Source organism: Oryzias melastigma, linkage group LG5 (assembly GCF_002922805.2).
Source record: "Oryzias melastigma strain HK-1 linkage group LG5, ASM292280v2, whole genome shotgun sequence".
Taxonomy (NCBI): Eukaryota; Metazoa; Chordata; class Actinopteri; order Beloniformes; family Adrianichthyidae; genus Oryzias; species Oryzias melastigma.
Window position 1 is genome coordinate 36,568,215 of NC_050516.1, and position 15,934 is coordinate 36,584,148.

Genomic DNA, 15,934 nt, shown 5'->3' on the forward strand with positions numbered 1-15,934 from the left:
AAGAGTGTCTGCAAACAAAAAAACTACAACTGAAGTCGATCATCAGGGATTGTGTTTGCAGATGGACACACCAGTGGTGGTCTGTTTTTTTTTTAATTAATCAACCAACCAAGTATTCTATTCACAAAACTACATTCAACTGCTGTGATGAGGAAAAGAGCAGCATTGAGAAAGTATTTGAAGATGTTCTTGGTCCTGTTCATCACAGCGCTGCAGAAGGTAAACTCCAGTCCACTCCTGCTGTCCGTCAGCAAGAACAATCCCCCATAATCCTCTTCTGTTGGAGCTTTCATGTTCGCAGTTACTTTGTAGTTTTTGCTGCGATGGCGGTTCTCAGCCACCGTACTACAGGGATTAAAGATGGAAATTAGATTAGCCTTTATAAATGTTATATTGATATATATAAATGTTATATTAATGTCTGCTGTGGACTGGTGGAGCTGTAGCAGCTCCATCATTGACTGCAGCATCAGCATGACCACATCTCTCCAGTCCGACTGGTTCTGGATCCGTTCAGTCCGATCCTCCCTCAGATCTGAGATCACTAGGATGAACTTGCTGCAGGTTTCAGCAGAGAAACGGCTCACATTTGATTCACCCAGAACTTTATTGAACACATCAACTCCTGGTGACGTCTGAGCGGGACGAACCGGGACAAACAGCTGATCCAGATGTTCAATGAAACTTTATTTAAACCGTGAAAGAGAAGCCATCGGGTATTCAAAGAGCAGCAGTTCTACAAACAAAAATAGAAATATAAATAATTTGTTTGCAGGAAACAAAACGTAGTGGGGGAGGGGTAGATGGAAGCATTTCCTGTTTCAGACGAAGCGCCGACACGGCGAGGCCGGTTACTGCCGAGTCTCCAGCAGCTCTTCTGTCCACGCGGTTCAGCAGACGAAGAAAACGCTTTCAGAAACTAAAGAACAGAAGAGACGAGCTCTTCCTGGTTACATGATGAGCAGGAAGTCGACAGAAAGAACAAGCAGGAGTGAAAACAGGAAGTGAGGCGTCGTCTTCGCCCTACAGGCCCGTGTCGTTGTATGTTGGCTTGACCACCTTCAAGATGCTCTGTGCATTCTCCTCCAGCAGGGGGCGCCACTTGACCTCTCCTGTGAGCAGCAGGTCTTCCCCGTCCAGAGAGTCGATGAACTGCATCTGCAGAGAGGAGGAGCAGCGTGATCCAGCTGGAAGGACTGAGCTGTCGCAGTAACTGGTTCTGCTCGCAGCATGACAGATCCCACATGATGAACTTCTCTCACCACTTCCAGAGGATCATCCTAAACTCTTAAGGAGTCCAGCTCTCTGTTAGCTTTGACGACAGATAAACCGACGGCACTTTTATACGGATATCAGTTATTAGTCGTGAAGAACTGATAATTGGAGTGAAAATCAACAAAATCAACATTTAACTTTGTTGATTTAAAAACAAGTAAATAAAAAAATTATAAATAACTCCAAGTGCAGAGTAACAAACTCAGCAGAATCTTATGATGTTTTTTTTAAGTTAAATAAACAATTCCCTCAAAGTTTTGATAAAGTAAAATTTCAACATGAATGAAAAACGACGAATGAGTCTAATTCTCTGGGACAGTGCACACTAAATGATCCCAGGGGGCGGGGCTTATTAAAATCAAACCAAATGTTAAGGACAACCCCCGACTTCCTGTTCTCGTTCAGTCCCGCCCCCTGCAGCCGCCTGGTCTCGGCGAGGCGCTGGGTGATCTCAAACACACCTGATGTTTGCACCTGAGGGCCAGTCAGCCAATCAGAGAAGCTCACCTGTTTGCGCACGTATTCCACCAACAGCTCCAGCTGCTGGGGGTCTTCACACTGTCGGTTGAACAGGTTCCTCCACAGAGCTGCAGCCAGCACGCAGTCATCCGACAGGATTCCCTGATCAGACAGACAGTCACTGAACGTGAAGCAGGCGGTAACAAAGACCCGTCTGTCTGTGAGGAGTTCAGTCGTGATGTGAAACGACTGGAGAGTTTATCACCTCATCGTATCCAAAGATGGCTGCGTAGAAGGTTTCCGTCATGGCTTTCAGGGCCTCCTTCCTGTGAACAGCATCGATCTGCAGAGACAACCACAGTGTTGGACCTGCAGCTCCGACAGGAACAGTGAGACGTCAGATGTTCCCTCATCACCGAGAAACTCGTGACGGAGCCGAGCGCTGAGAAAAGCAGCAGGAAAGTCCTGGCGGCTTCACTCTGGAATCCTTTGATGAGAACATTTACATTTGTGTTCGTTGGAGTCTTTGACTTAAAGAAATCTTGAGTAGTTTCTATATTCTGAGCAAATCTCTAAAAAATGTTACCTTCTTTAAAGGACTTAACTTTCTTTTTCTTCACTGCGGTTCGTAGATACATCAGGTTTTTGCTGAACTCTAATGTATCGATGTCTTCAAAGATTTGTTGCTCGAACATTTAAATGTTTATTTTCTTTTGATGAAAGTAAGAACCCAAAAAGTTCAAATTCCATGTCAAGGTTTACTGAAGAGAAACTTTAATTCTACTCAAAAATGTCTTCAACTCAGTTCCTGATTGAAGAAGAAGGTTTTCAGGAACCGGCTCCGACTCTGAAACACTTTGAGCGCATTAACAGAGACGCCGCTGGAGACCGTCGTCCTCCGGGTCAAAGCTCTGGACGCGGCAGGCGGGTCGCTCGTGTGTGCACAGCAGGGTTCTACGTTCCTGTGCTGGAGGCTGGAACCTGCAGTCTCTGCACACAGACTCACCCCCATAATTTTGCTCCTCTGCTCCACGTCCTCCCACATGGAGTGGACGATGTAGCGGCACATGTACTTCCCTTCTCTGCCTTCCTGGCGCATCCGGACCAGACACATCCTGACGGGAGGAACACAGCAAACCTCAGGACACACACGGCTCCTCTGGGTAGTTTACCTTCCAAAAGACTGAATCATGTACAGTAAAAGTACATGCGGTTCAGTGTGAAGTCGGTGTCAGCCTGAAGACACTAACGAGGCGTTTCCCGCCGTTCTCCAGAATGTGGAGACTTTAGTGTTCAAAGACTTCATCCAGTCATGAACAACAGCCACAGTGATAAACACGGAGAACCAAAGAGGATCGTTTTAAACCAGCAAAAGAACAGAACAGTCTCCACCAGCAGAGGGCGGTCCAATCATCTGTGAGGATTAAACCTTTACAGAACCACAAACAGAACCTCTGAATCTCCTTCCTTATGACAGAAGATACAACATTGTTCCCTACATTAGTCTGAACCCTTGACTGTATATAGAGAACTGGACTGAGTGACTCCTCCCCCTTCCTGCTCCAAACAGGAAGTAACTGCTGGCTAAAAGACGCCAAAATCCCATTTATTTTTATAATAATAATGGATTAGATTTATCTGCGCTTTTCCAGACGCTCAAAGCGCTTACATTGTGTATCCATTATTCATTCACTCCTCATTCATACTTGGTGATGGTAAGCTACTACTGTAGCCACAGCTGCCCTGGGGCAGGCTGACAGAGGCGTGGCTGCCAGTACGCGCCTACGGCCCCTCTGACCATCACCGGAACATTCATACGCATTCACACACCAGTGGAGCCACACTGGAGGCAAGTAGGGTTAAGTGCCTTGCCCAAGGACACAACGACACTTGGCTGGCGGGAGCCGGAATCGAACCGCCTATCCTTCGATCATTGGCCGACCCGCTCTACCACCTGAGCCACTGTCATTACAGAGAAATAAAGTTCTGACTCAGTCATTCTATTGGTCAGAACAAACATTCCTGCTCTGATACTTTTTAATGTTTTATTTCTAATCCTAATTTTTTTCTTTATCACGAGTTATAAACTGACCAATCAGACAGATTCTCTGGAGCTGCCGTCAGTGGAATGAGTCTGGACGGCCAACAAGCTCACTCCTGATTGGTGACAGCAGTTGCCATAAGAACATCGACTCAAACTCGAATCGACTCGGACCGACTTGCAGGAAAATGCCGACAGAATTTGGTTCATTTTGCTGGAGCCAGAGGTAAAGCATTTTTTCTATGAGTGATGTCACATCCAGCTCTGTCCAGTTCTCTTTATACAGTCAATGGTCTGAATCGAGTATGAAGATAATGAAGCTGCTGGAAGAGGAACATCTAACACTGAACACTGGAGAAATGAGGCTGTGTCTGATTAACATCTCTAGAGTTTAAAATGAATAAATCCACAATATATTTTCAACAATGCAGTGAGAGCGTCTTTACTGTGAACTTAAGATGCTGGAACTCGTTCAAAGTTCTGAGTGAAGGACGACTGACGACACATTTGAATATTTTATTCCTACAGTTTAGAAGTTAACCAGATCACAATTATTCCTCTGGAGGAACCGGGTTAGAAACTTTTTTTTCCTAGCAGCGTAAAGAATCAGAGAATCTGGTTCTCTGAGGACGTCTTTACAAACAGCAGCATCCAAGTAGAAAAATACATTGTTGGTCTTTGGGTCAGAACCACTGACCCAGCCTAACTGAAACCAGATTAGCATCAGAACCACAAACGTCACTCACCATACGTGGAGCTGTGCAATGAGGAACCAGGAGTTGAGCGTGTCAGGAAGGGAACATTCTGGAACACATGACACGAGTCAGAAACAAACATCTGGACAACCGCCGAGAGGTTCTGATGTGACGACTAAAGTGAGTCAGCCGGTTCTGGATATCAGTCCTATTTAGTGTTTGGAGAAACAGCATAAATAAACTCGTTTTATTATATTTCACGATGGAATGACCAGAGTTTGTTTTCTGTGTTTGACTTGGTACATCCTCAGTCTCCTTCCTCCTCTACCTCATTAAGGACAGAAAAAGGTTTGAGCTAAACTCTGTTTCCATAAACGGATTGTGAACTTTGAAAGAATCGTTCTGATGAGTTTTCTTTGGTAAACTTACTTTCAAAGAACTCATCATAGTTGATCCTCTCGACACAGCACGTGTACATGCGCAGGGCGGCGATCTTGATTTTCTGTGATGAGATTCATGGAGAGACGTCATGACGGACACAGAACATACGTTAAAACAAAGTCTTGGAGATTCTAAGTGTATTCTACTGCTCATTCCTCACTGGAAACACCCAAAGTGTTGAGATCCTTTCATTTCTGAGTAATCCTCTGAAAACCTCAGTCTGAGCACCAGCCCCTCCCATACCCAGGAAATGAGCGGGATTTCACGAGCTGATGTCACAGAGTGAGACCGCCCCTTTCAGGAAGTCTACTGCCAGCTCCGCCCCCACGCTAACACACACTTTCTCTGTGGAGCTAACAGTGATGGACCAAACACTTTCATTTTAAATGCACAATACGCACATCTTTCTTTGCAACAGTTTGTTTTTGTGTGCAAAACGCTGCTGAAGTTGCTCAAAGATGACGTCATGAAATGGGCGACACCCACAAGGAATGAAAGGCGGAGCCTCAGAGATCAAGGCATCTTACTTTATAGTAGATAAAGAGTTCACAGAAATAACTCGTATGTCATAAATAGTTTGTTCTTTACTGTGCCAAAGGTCATCTGTTATTTTATACAGTATATATTCACACATGAATCCACGGGACGGCAGAGCAATGAAGGATGATAATTAAGAACGACATAGGTCCTCTAAGAACATCATTTTCACAGGTATAAAGTAGGGGTGTGCCAAAATATCGATATTGCGATATATCGCGATATTTAGTCCTGCGATCGATTCTCGATGGGTTCTCACCAAGTATCGATATTATATTGTCATTTAAAGAGGCTGTAGCGCTGAGCGTGCGAGTCGCGCGCCGGAACTATTGCGCAGATGGACGCGCTCCGTCGGACTTTTAATAGCGATGCACGCGCTTCATTCGGGAGAAGCACCGGTGAGATACAGGCTCTGTAGCGCGTGTGTGAAGCATGCCTACCTGTCAGCATTTATCATCCATCTGTAGGAGATCCACCCGGTAAGAAGTGACTTTGTCTGAGCGTTAGAATGACAGCGATCACTTACTTCCTGTTTGCCGAGGGAACTGGGCACGTGCTGCGCAGTTGTGTGTGTGTACTTCAAGTAGCGTCGGAATTTTCGCTTTCATACATTTCAATGTTTAACCTGCTGGTGTACGGTGTAACTTTGGTAAATTTATAATGTGACGTTTTCAAACAATGTAATCACTTGTTGCTAATGTTAATTTAAATATTTTTTTAAACAAAAAAAGCAGGATTTGATGTATGAACTTAAATTTAAATGTAATTAAAATATAGTACATGAATTCACTGTAAAATTAGGGAGGTTGCTAATTAATTGAAGCACTTACAATTATATTTGCCATTATTGTGTGTGTTTTAAGGTTTTTACCTATTGACTGCTGACTGACCAAATGGAAAATAAATAAAGATTGGAAAAATTATCTCAAGTAACAGTCTGAGTAAATCAGCCTTCATTTTTGGATGCTCAGTCCTTTTCAAGTAAAGGAAAAGTGCACAAAAATTAGGTCAATTTTGAGAGAGGCTGTAAAACATTATATTCATCATCCTTTGGTGTGATGTTCTTTTGGAGGTAGATAGCTGTTGTCACTTGATTTATTTAATTTTTGTTCTGTTGTTTACAACAATTCTGCCCTAAATAGTGGCAATGCTGATCATGTTTACTATTGTTAACATTAAATTTGACAGATAATTCCAATTCAGTTGTTGTCAATGCTTGTCAAAGACATAGTCTTACTGATTTCAACAATGTTGCACAAAAGTGTCTTTAATTTGTTGCACAAAATAAGAAAAGTTGTTTATTATGATTGTGTTTAAGCTAAAAAATATAGATGGGGATATATTTTCACAAAAAAACACGTTCTTCTATATAATGCTAGTTATTAGAGAGGATTTTTACCAATTATCGCAGTATCGCGATATTATCGATATCGTGAGCCATGTATCGCGTATCGTATCGTATCGTGAGGTACCCAGTGATTCCCAGCCCTAGTATAAAGACGTTTTCTGGGACCTAAAGTGTCTCATCTTCAGTACAATGTTCTCTGGGGTCGCACACATTTTCTAAACTATTCCAGAACTTCTCAAACAGTTCTGAATCTTTTCGGGTTACTCCCTCATGTGTGGCTAAAAACTCATTTGTCTGAATGTAAATGACAGATTTTAATCAGCCTGAAAGAAGATGCTTTTAAGTTAAACAACCTAAACTCTGCTTTCAGGATCTATTTGGTCTGAATCTTTTAAAAAGAGATAATTAAACTCATAAAAATTATACTTTATTCGACTTTCTACACATTTTTTGAGCAGACATTTCCTGTTGGACGCTTACACATCACATTACTGTCAGACTGCAGCTCATCGTGTTTGATGTGAAAGGATCTGAACCGGTTCAGCTGTGAGGTCAGAGTCTGCTCTGCTGGACAATTTAAAGAAGAAACTTTACAATATAATCCACAGACACTTTTTATTTGGGACAATAAAGGTCAACATGTACTAGAGCGACCAGCGGGTCGTTTTATACACCAAACTTTTTGCAAATCAACTTGTTTGTGGTGGATTTGCAGTCCTTGGTTGGTCTTAAACCTCTGGGTCAAAGCCTGAAGGTGTCAGACGTACCCTCACACTGCAGGTTCTGATCCGTTCTGTGCATCACTCACCCATTTGTTATATTTCAGGGGGGCTGTGAAGCCCATGGCTTCAATGAACTTGGTGAAGGCCCCGACCTCCTCCTCCGAGTGCTGCTGCGTCTCCTTCACATTGGACAGCTGGACAACGGGAACATGACAGACGTCACAAACATCCTCAGAAAGACGGTTTTTCATTAGAACGTCAAAGGCAGTTTGAGAACAGACCGTCCTGCTGCACGATCCAGTGTCAATCAAACTGGAATACGTCAACCACATATCTGAAACGGTTCAGAATGAATGGGTCTGAATGGGTCACGATCCAACACAGAGACGCATCTAGAGACAGAATCTGAGCGTGTGGACCCCCCACCTGGTGAAGGACCAGCATGCTCTGCTGCTACTGACTAGATCCAGTCCTCAGAGTTTAATCAGGGTCTTCACTTGAACTCCATTCATACTGTCATCTGTCCAGATCAGAGCCAGACTGATTCTTCTTACATCCCATGTATGACACGATCATTTAAGAATATGGTCAACAAAGAGAGTCAAGTTTAAAGTATGTACTAATACACATTTACCTAAATGATTCAGTATACAGACTTATAAGTTCCTTAAATACACAGCAGGGCAACAAAGTATTCAGCCACCAATTGTGCAGGTTAATTAAAGTTGTTTGTGCAAGTTAGACTGAAGATCTGACACCAGAGAGACCCCCCAGGACTGTAATTCTGCAGCTTCTGACCATCTCTCCCTCTGATAACCTCCATCCAGAACATTAACACTTGGTTAACTTGTTCAAGTCCACAAACGATGATAGCGCTCCGTCACCTGTGTGGCGGTGTGCAGAAGGCGGCACGACGCCCACTGGGGAGGGTCGGCTGTGGTCCACCGACAGACGGCTGGAGCTCCACAGCAGGATTCTGTTTTCAAGACCTGCAAGAACGGAAAAGATGAGAGTCGATGATGCTGAAGAGGTCCAGCGGGTCTTCTGGTTACAGAGCTTCTTTATCAAACAGCTCCTAATGAAGTTTACCAAATAGTATGTTTCAATATTGATTATCATTGATTTATTTCATTTAGAAAGGATTTTATTATGGTATTTGACAATTAGAATCATGATTGATCGGATCTTAGGGAATTAATCGTATAAATTAATTAATCAATTAAGCTAATTAACTTTTACAACCCTCGTAACAATTAATCAACTTAATTGATGAATCCCTTTATATTCCTACGATCAGATCGATCTTTCTGAGGTAAGTTGAGAATTGAACTATACTAATATAAAATCATTTTGTTTATTACAAGGTAAATTCATTATTAGGTCCATGTGAAAGTTCAACACAAGCTGAACCAGTCCGGCCCTCCGCTCGTATTCTTACATTTTGGCCCCTGGACATTTGAGATGGACACTCCAGCTTTAAAAAGGTTACATTACAAAAAACGTTTTGCTGGAGGCTCCAAAAATGCACTTCGACGAGACTTAAAGACAATTTAGAAAGATAACGACTAATAATAATGCTTTTAACTACAATACAACATATGTAGTATCATGATTACGACGGCATCTTTACTGTTTAAATCAACAGGAGACGAGCAGCTAAGAAAAAACAACATCGGGTTTCTGCTGGTTTATTGTCTTTATACATTTGAATTCTTCATAATAAACTGATTGTACAATATTGTCTTTCTACTGACATCAGTGCATTACCAGAGAAACGAGTATTAAATACTGCTAAAACACCAGAAAAACAAAGTACAGTAACAGAACAACTAGCAGCTTATTATGACATAAGGACGCTCGTGCGGAGCTGAACATGCTAACCTGTCCCAGTGCTAACAGCAGCTAGCAGCAGCTAGCACGCTCCGTTAACCCTCAACTTATGGGTCAGAAGAACATAATAGTAGAACCCGGTGGAGGTTAAACCACCCTGTGATGCACGAGGCGTGATGTTTCCACGCACTAATGTCCTCACTCGTGACATTAGCCGGTCTTCCGCTGGCTAACCACTGTTAGCATTTACCTGTCCGCGCGCTGTCCTGCCGGCTGCCGCGTGAACGACGTTCCGGACGGCAGCCTGCAGTGGCCGCCGGTACATGTCTCCAAGCAGTCCCGGAGCTGCGGCCGAGGAGGAGCGGGCGGCCACGCTACTGCGGCTCCACGCTGAGACTCTGGGGCGTTTGGTAACGCCGGGCCGCAGACTGCTGCTCTTCGGCAATGTCAACGTCTGTCCGACACCAACATCGGTCCGGCCGGAAATGATCCGCACGACGTTGGTTCCGCTTCACTTCTATAGTCGATGTTTAAACAAAAAACTCAAAAATCAAAGATAATTTTATTTTGGCCAAAAGGATACATTTTATTGAACATTTTAAACTGATCAATAAAGTTTATTCATCTTCTGATTTTATTTCAAGGCGTTTTTGATTCTAAATTTGAAACTGTACATTTTGTAACAAACATCTTGAAGCAACAGAACATTTATTTTGTGATTGAATGTTTACCTCAACGTTTTGGGAGGATTTGTTTCATTGGTTCACTAAGTTTCTGGACTTAAAAAACAACATATTATGTTTGGTTTGATTATAAAAATAAACTGTATAAAAATGAACAAAACAAAAATACTTGGTAATTTCTGGTATACATAAAAGTAAGTTTTTAAAATCCACACCAACATTTTGTGTCTATTGTAGGGAACTAAAACTTTCTTCTCATGTGTTAAACATGTTAAAACAGAAATTGCTGCGAAACTTTACAATGAATCAGAAAGTATTGGACTTTTAGAAAATCTCCTCTTTTATTTTATTTTGGTTTTCTTGTTTAAATCTTTGTCCTTATGTTATTATTGTTTTTATTTTACTGTCATTATTTTCTCTCTCTGCTCATCCCTGGTGCGTCTTGTTTGTGATAGACCCTTTTCACGAGTCGCTTCTGGCTCATATTGTCTAGAATGGGAAAGCTGACTGCTGAACGCTTATAAAGCAGTTTTACTGCCGTCACAGTGAAAAGTATCTATTGAATTGTCCTTGAAATTGTTAATAAAGACTTTGAAAAAAAATAGTAAAAAATAACGATAACATTGTTGGATCTTTTTGCTGTTTTTGTTCTTCTTGGTGACCTCCAACAGTTTACATGATTCTGCTTCTTCTGTTACCACACTGTCCCTGACCTCTGTTCAGTTCGTCACCGGAAGAGTTTTTCATGTCTTCATTTGACAGGTTAAGCACTTGTGTTTGCTATTTTTAATGTTCTTCTTTGTTTTATTCAAAGGATAAGGATACACGAAGGTGTAAAGTGAAAACTGCTTGAAGTCCCACTCCAACTATAGTTACAGTTTTCAAATCCAGCTCTCTTTAATGATCATTATCCAGTTTTTAACCAAAATAAAAAAATGCATTTTCTGCAGCAGAAGTTCAAAGAAATTCGCCTCTGAGTTGAGGGCGGGGTTGTTGCCATGGAAGTTAGTCTCCACCAATTTCCCATCAACCCTTTGTTTACACTCTCCCACTGGCTTATAGCACCTCACAAGCCAAAGCTAGAATTAGCGTAGCAAAAAAAATAAAAAAATTAAATGGTGATCAATATCTGAGATATCCAGTTGTACAGTTTGGATCCAGGTTCCAGCTCAGACGAGGAAAATGAAGACGTTCATGGATCTATTTGTCTGCAAGTGTAGGATTTAGAACAGGTAGACTTTGGCCCGCCCATAAGAAGGAAACACACAAAGTTTATTCTTAAATTATTTTAGTTACGTCCCCCATCATGATGAAAAATGCTCCAAGAACATGTTAAAAATACCAATCTCTGATGTACGATATTTAGACACATTTATTTAAAATCTCATAACAGAAACTCAAATCTTGGATGTAAATAAAAAAATGGAGAACTCACAAAAAATCATTGATATCACATCAAATGGTGATGAAATTTTGAAAAGGAAACAGTCTGGAGCATCACTGAATGTTCTGAATGTTCTTCAGGTCCATTATGGTTTCAGGAACTTAAGAATTGCTCTGGATAGTTTTGGAGACGCACTTTTATCCAAAGTTCATCCAAACTCCTCTGAACCTGAGGAGTGAACCTGAGGAGTGAATCTGAGGAGTGAACCTGAGGAGTGAACCTGAGGAGTGAACCTGAGGAGTGAACCTGAAGAGTGAACCTGAGGAGTGAACCTGAGGAGTGAACCTGAGGAATTAACCTGAGTAGTGAACCCGAGGAGTGAACCTGAGGAATGAACTTGAGGAGTGAACCCGAGGAGTGAACCCGAGGAGTGAACCTGAGGAGTGAACCTGAGGAGTGAACCTGAGGAGTGAACTTGAGGAGTGAACCTGAGGAGTGAACCCGAGGAGTGAACCCGAGGAGTGAACCCGAGGAGTGAACCTGAGGAGTGAACCCGAGGAGTGAACCCGAGGAGTGAACCCGAGGAGTGAACCTGAGGAGTGAACCTGAGGAGTGAACCCGAGGAGTGAACCCGAGGAGTGAACCTGAGGAGTGAACCTGAGGAGTGAACCTGAGGAGTGAACCTGAGTGCTGCTGCTGTCCTGTGGCGGCCTTAGCAGTTTGGGGCCCCCAGTGAACAATATCGTGGCGTGGGGCCCTCTGCAGCGGTTACATTCACATTTTAAAAAAATCATTACTGAGGGTAAAACATCTGTCAAATAACTTTCTCAAGTCCACTTTTAGACCGTATCAATTTCAGGAATCCAAATGTTTTGAGAAGAAACTGAAATCATAATAATGAGTTTTTATAAACATTATTTTAACCTAGAAAATAATATTAGAATTAACTGTCGGCACTAATTTGTTACCCAATCACTTTCAAGTGGAGATAAGTGAGAGTCTTCTGTCTGATTTATCATGTTTATATTATAGATGGAAAAAGAAACAGAAATACTTCAACGATAGAACAAATCAGCAGCTTATTAGGTGATGTAAAAAAAAATGAATAAAGAAATATTCTCAAATTTCTAAAAGTCCTAAAATGGATCTAAATAAGTGTCAAATCTCGAATGGTAAATATGTAGAGACAGTAGAGTTTCTGTTTCGTCATGAAATAGAGAAATGTCTCTTCCAGCTGTTCTAACGGTGAAAGTTAAACCGGGAACAGGAGCGTACTGTACTCTACAGTTAGACTCCTTTCTGCTCCGGTTCATTCACATTTCCATTGAATATTTAGAATTGTTTTTGATAATATTAAATAATTCTGAATAAAAAGGAAATCAACTGAAGGTCAACTCTTCTCTGCAGTCCCTGTTTGTCAGTCTCACTGTAAACAACAACAAACTTATGATCAAATTAAGAAATTATAAGAAGTTTTGCACTATTGTATTTAAAACTCTCCTCTCAATTCCTTAAAATCCGTAGCTCAAACTTTGTTCGTGTGCACGTATCCTGAGAGGTTTCCAGAGGTTGTTCTCTGAGTGGAAGTTGTTCTCTCTGTATGTTGGGACGTCCCGGAGAACCTCAGTGTCCTTTCATTGTTATATGAGCGCATGAACGGGATCGTAGAGTACAAAAGGTAGAAAAGGCGCTATAAGAGTGCATTTTACTATTTTGCTTCTTATCTTTTGTACTTCAATAAAAGCTTTTGCTGAATGAGTTCATCCATTAAGAAGTCAAAAATAACTCCAAAATGTCCTCCATTTTCCTATTCTGAGGTCGCACCGACCTGCTTCCTTCCAGACCGTGAGCAGGCGGTGTTGTTCTTGTGTTATGATGTGTCAAAGGAAGAGCGTGCACGCTGCTGTGTTTTGGGAGGAAGGCCGTCAGAGTGTTTCTACAGAGCAGCTCTCCTGCTGAGACGGCCTGATTTCCTGAGCGTTTACATGGAGGGGCTAAAACAACAACATAAACATGTTCAGTTCTATGTCATACTAACACCCCCCCACGGCAGCCACTCCCCCCGGATAAAGTTACACCTCCTGACGCAGGACGGGGCGCAGCCTGCTGAACAAACTGATGATCTAACCGCAGCTGCTGCAGTCCTGGGCTGTTCAACCTCTACTGTGTGTGAGTGCGTGCACGAACGTGGACCTGTGGGTTCTGTGCTGGTCCAAACTAAGAACAAGAGCAACAATAACAACACTTCAAAAATGTGTAAAAAAAATCTGTAACAAACCTGAAATAACACGGGAAACCCTTTGCTGTTGCAGGTGAAGGTGTGAAAGGGGACATTTTATTTGTAGCACATTTCATGTAGAGACGATTCAAAGTGTTTTACAGAAAACACTCAAAGAAACAATCAGGAGAAATATTAAAGATGATAAAAACTGAATTTAAATCAAGCATAGATAGACAGTGCGGACGTAAACTTTTGAATACATATTAATCAAACTGAGAACAGGTGAGTCTTTAACCTGGATTTAAATACACTGAGTGTTTCAGCAGATCTAAGGTTTTCTGGAAGTCTGTTCCAGATCTGTGGAGCATAGAAGCTGAATGCAGCTTCTCCATGTTTAGTTCTGACTCTAGGAACTGATAAAAGACCGGATCCAGATGACCGGAGAGGTCTGGCTGGTACATACTGGGTCAGGAGGTCAGTCATGTATTTTGGTGCTAAACCATTCAAAGCTTTATAAACCAGTAACAGAACCTGCAGATCATTTTGTTTTATATTAACGATCCAACAATCTTATTATCTTGTTATTTTATTTCAAACAAGTGTAATCTCAACAAAATATATTTTTTATTGAGAGTTAAATATTACAAGTTATTTAAGGTTTAAGTTGATTTATTCTGGATTCATCTGTTTTTGTTCATAGTAATGTTAAAAAGTTACATTCTTAAAGTCTTAAAAATGTAGTTTAAGAGTGTTCAATAAAAGATGCACAAACACACGTGTAAACGCGCACACGCATGCACACGCTCAAACCCGCCCATGCACAAATGTGCAAACATGCGCACGCACACATGTGCAAATGCACACACTCACAAATATGCACACATGTGCAAACGCACACATGCACCAACGCGTGCATGTGTGCGAAATTGCTCACACGCGCGATTGTGCACCAGCACAAACGTGCACACTCATGGGCAAATGCGCAAACACACACACCCTCAATTGCACATACGTGCAAATGCATGCACGCACATTCAAGCAAATGTGCATGCACGTGCACAGGTGTGTGCACACACACGCGCATTTAACCCTTTCACACTGGAGCTCCAGAGTTTATGTTCTTTAATATGGAAGCGTTTTAATTCAAATAAAAGTCAATACTGGAAATGTTGAAAATGAAAAAGCATTTCTGTTAATCCATTTTAATTTTCAAATTTGATATTTCTTATTGAATTTTCTTACAATTTTTTTCAGAGAACTCTTTTGAAAATTAATTATCAAATGCCATTTAATTCACTTTAATTAAGTCACAAAATGAGCTGCGTTGAAGAAGAAAAAGAAAAAGCTGTTCTGAGGAAGGCATTTTCATTTTATCTTAGAGACAAGTAATGCAGGTTCAATGTGAAAATGAAATTTTGACTTTTATTTTAAATTATGAGTCACAGACGCTTCCATACTTTGATTTTCTGTCATTTTTTAATTGCTAACGTAATCATTCCAGTAGATTCTGCGTGAGATGCTTTTCCTTCAGAATCATTATTGTGTTTATTGTGAATTATTGTGTTAACGGCTGAAAAGTCACAGTATGTCAGAGATTTGTGTCACCAACGACACCTCAGGTGTTAAAGGGTTAAAATCCTTCTTTCCAGGTTCCAACTTAAAAAGATGCATAATTGCTTTTCTTGGGTGTTGATATTGTAATTAATTAGATTAATTAATTGTTATTAATTAGATTGATGCAGAATGGAATCATACTTCAGTCCAGAAGACTGGCTGAAGGTGAGTCCTGCCTGAACAGGTTTGAAAACTGTTTGAACACATGAAAACTGCAGCAAATATTGGTAAGTTTGTCTCTTTTTCAGGACTCATAAACCATCCATGAAATGCACAAATCTGCATGTTTAGGTGACTCTCAGCTCATGCATTTCGGTGTTCCACACACAGTGGCGCAGTGTCTTCATCATTTCCTGAGGGGAGCCAACGCTCACATGGGGAAACTGTGTCATGTCATAGACGCCCCTGATTTGGGGGCTGTGGGACCCCAGCCAAAGCCAACATACAGTAAACAGAGCACAGGGTCGATCTGTGTTCCTGTGGAACTCCAGGAAAGATTCAAAGACCAAAGGCCAGCACAGCTCTACTGGTGGATGCAACAGCTAGCCAATCAAAGCTCAAGTTACACAGAAGAAAACGTGAGGGTAACATTGAACTTGATTTAGTTGCTAAGACAACGTTATGAAGCTGTGGAATGGTCTGGACTCACTGACATTTCATCGACATCTCCACTGACCAGTTTGT

General features: G+C 41.6%; 1 protein-coding gene across 2 annotated transcripts; it reads right to left on the reverse strand.

Moving 5' to 3' along the window:
• Nucleotides 1-666: 666 nt before the first annotated feature.
• LOC112145420 (ubiquinol-cytochrome-c reductase complex assembly factor 1) lies at nucleotides 667-9,847 on the reverse strand. Of its 2 annotated transcripts, XM_024270632.2 has the most exons (9): nucleotides 9,599-9,847; nucleotides 8,403-8,507; nucleotides 7,605-7,712; nucleotides 4,900-4,972; nucleotides 4,522-4,579; nucleotides 2,741-2,849; nucleotides 2,000-2,077; nucleotides 1,783-1,896; nucleotides 667-1,158 (listed from the first exon to the last, which is right to left on the reverse strand). In XM_024270632.2, exons 1-9 carry the CDS (start codon nucleotides 9,671-9,673, stop codon nucleotides 1,024-1,026), a joined length of 855 nt encoding a protein of 284 aa, XP_024126400.1. In that variant the 5' UTR covers nucleotides 9,674-9,847; the 3' UTR covers nucleotides 667-1,023. The 2 variants fall into 2 exon arrangements, with proteins under 2 accessions (XP_024126400.1, XP_024126402.1); XM_024270634.1 differs by lacking the exons at nucleotides 8,403-8,507; nucleotides 9,599-9,847 and adding an exon at nucleotides 7,800-7,865.
• Between the last annotated feature and the right edge of the window lie 6,087 nt (nucleotides 9,848-15,934).

Excerpts from the sequence above, each read along its gene's own strand:
- LOC112145420 (XM_024270632.2), bottom strand. The coding sequence starts at position 9,673 with ATGTACCGGCGGCCACTGCAGGCTGCCGTCCGGAACGTCGTTCACGCG. Across the intron at positions 4,973-7,604 it reads CCCTGAAATATAACAAATGG|AAAATCAAGATCGCCGCCCT; the intron begins GTGAGTGATGCA and ends ATCTCATCACAG. Across the intron at positions 1,897-1,999 it reads CCATCTTTGGATACGATGAG|GGAATCCTGTCGGATGACTG; the intron begins GTGATAAACTCT and ends CTGTCTGATCAG.